Consider the following 816-nt stretch of genomic DNA (forward strand, 5'->3'; position numbering starts at 1 on the left):
GCTCCAAGTTTCCTTTCGATAAAAGAAAACCATGCGCCATCCAGAGAGAGATAAGGCTTTGTTTTTCCATTTCGGTGTCCTTAGGGAATACCACACAATACTCAAAGCATTGTCTCAAATCAAGTGGAAGATGATGATAACTAAGCCTTAGGGCAGGCATAATAGACCTTTCATCTTGAGGTAAATTCCAAATCTCACTATCTCTCACATGTTCCCATTCTCTTTCTTCTCTCTTGAAGCGCAAAATACCTCCAAGAGTCTTGGCTGCTAGAGGCACACCACCACATTTTTTCACAATCTCCTTTCCGATAGCCTCAAGGTTAGGATTTATTTCTTTTTCCTGTCCAAATGCACGTTGCATAAACAATGACCAACAATCTTCTTGAGACAGATTTGACAATTCATATGGTTGCAAAGTTCCCATAATTAATCCAACCCTTTCAAGACGAGTAGTGACCAGAACAGAAGCACCTCGTGCTCCAACCTTTAAGACTGCTTTTATGTTATCCCACTCTCCTTGATTTTCATTCCAAACATCATCCAAAACAAGCAAGTATCTTTTTCCATTCAACAAATCCTGAACCTTCTTTTGATGTGGAGCCAAGTCCATGTCAGTGACTAACTTTCCTTCAATAGATTCTACAATTGTCTTTATCAACCTCTTCTCCTCAAAATCATCCGAGACACAAACCCAAATCTTTAGATTGAAATGCTCAGTAACTCTCTGATCATTGAAGATCATTTGGGCAAGAGTGGTCTTTCCTAGTCCCCCCATACCAAGTATTGGGAGGACTGGAAGTGTTTGGGCATCGCTAA

At 40.4% G+C, this 816-nt stretch overlaps 1 protein-coding gene across 1 annotated transcript in view; it reads right to left on the bottom strand.

The window, feature by feature from the left end:
- LOC107058830 (disease resistance protein RGA2-like) overlaps positions 1-816 on the bottom strand; it is a 4,310-nt gene that overhangs the window by 1,462 nt on the left and 2,032 nt on the right. Inside the window, exon 2 of the mRNA XM_015305006.1 lies at positions 3-812. Within this exon, the coding sequence (XP_015160492.1) occupies positions 3-812 (810 nt within the window). The remainder of the gene's footprint in view (positions 1-2; positions 813-816) is intronic.

Source organism: Solanum tuberosum, unplaced genomic scaffold (genome assembly GCF_000226075.1).
Source record: "Solanum tuberosum cultivar DM 1-3 516 R44 unplaced genomic scaffold, SolTub_3.0 scf00661, whole genome shotgun sequence".
Lineage (NCBI taxonomy): Eukaryota > Viridiplantae > Streptophyta > Magnoliopsida > Solanales > Solanaceae > Solanum > Solanum tuberosum.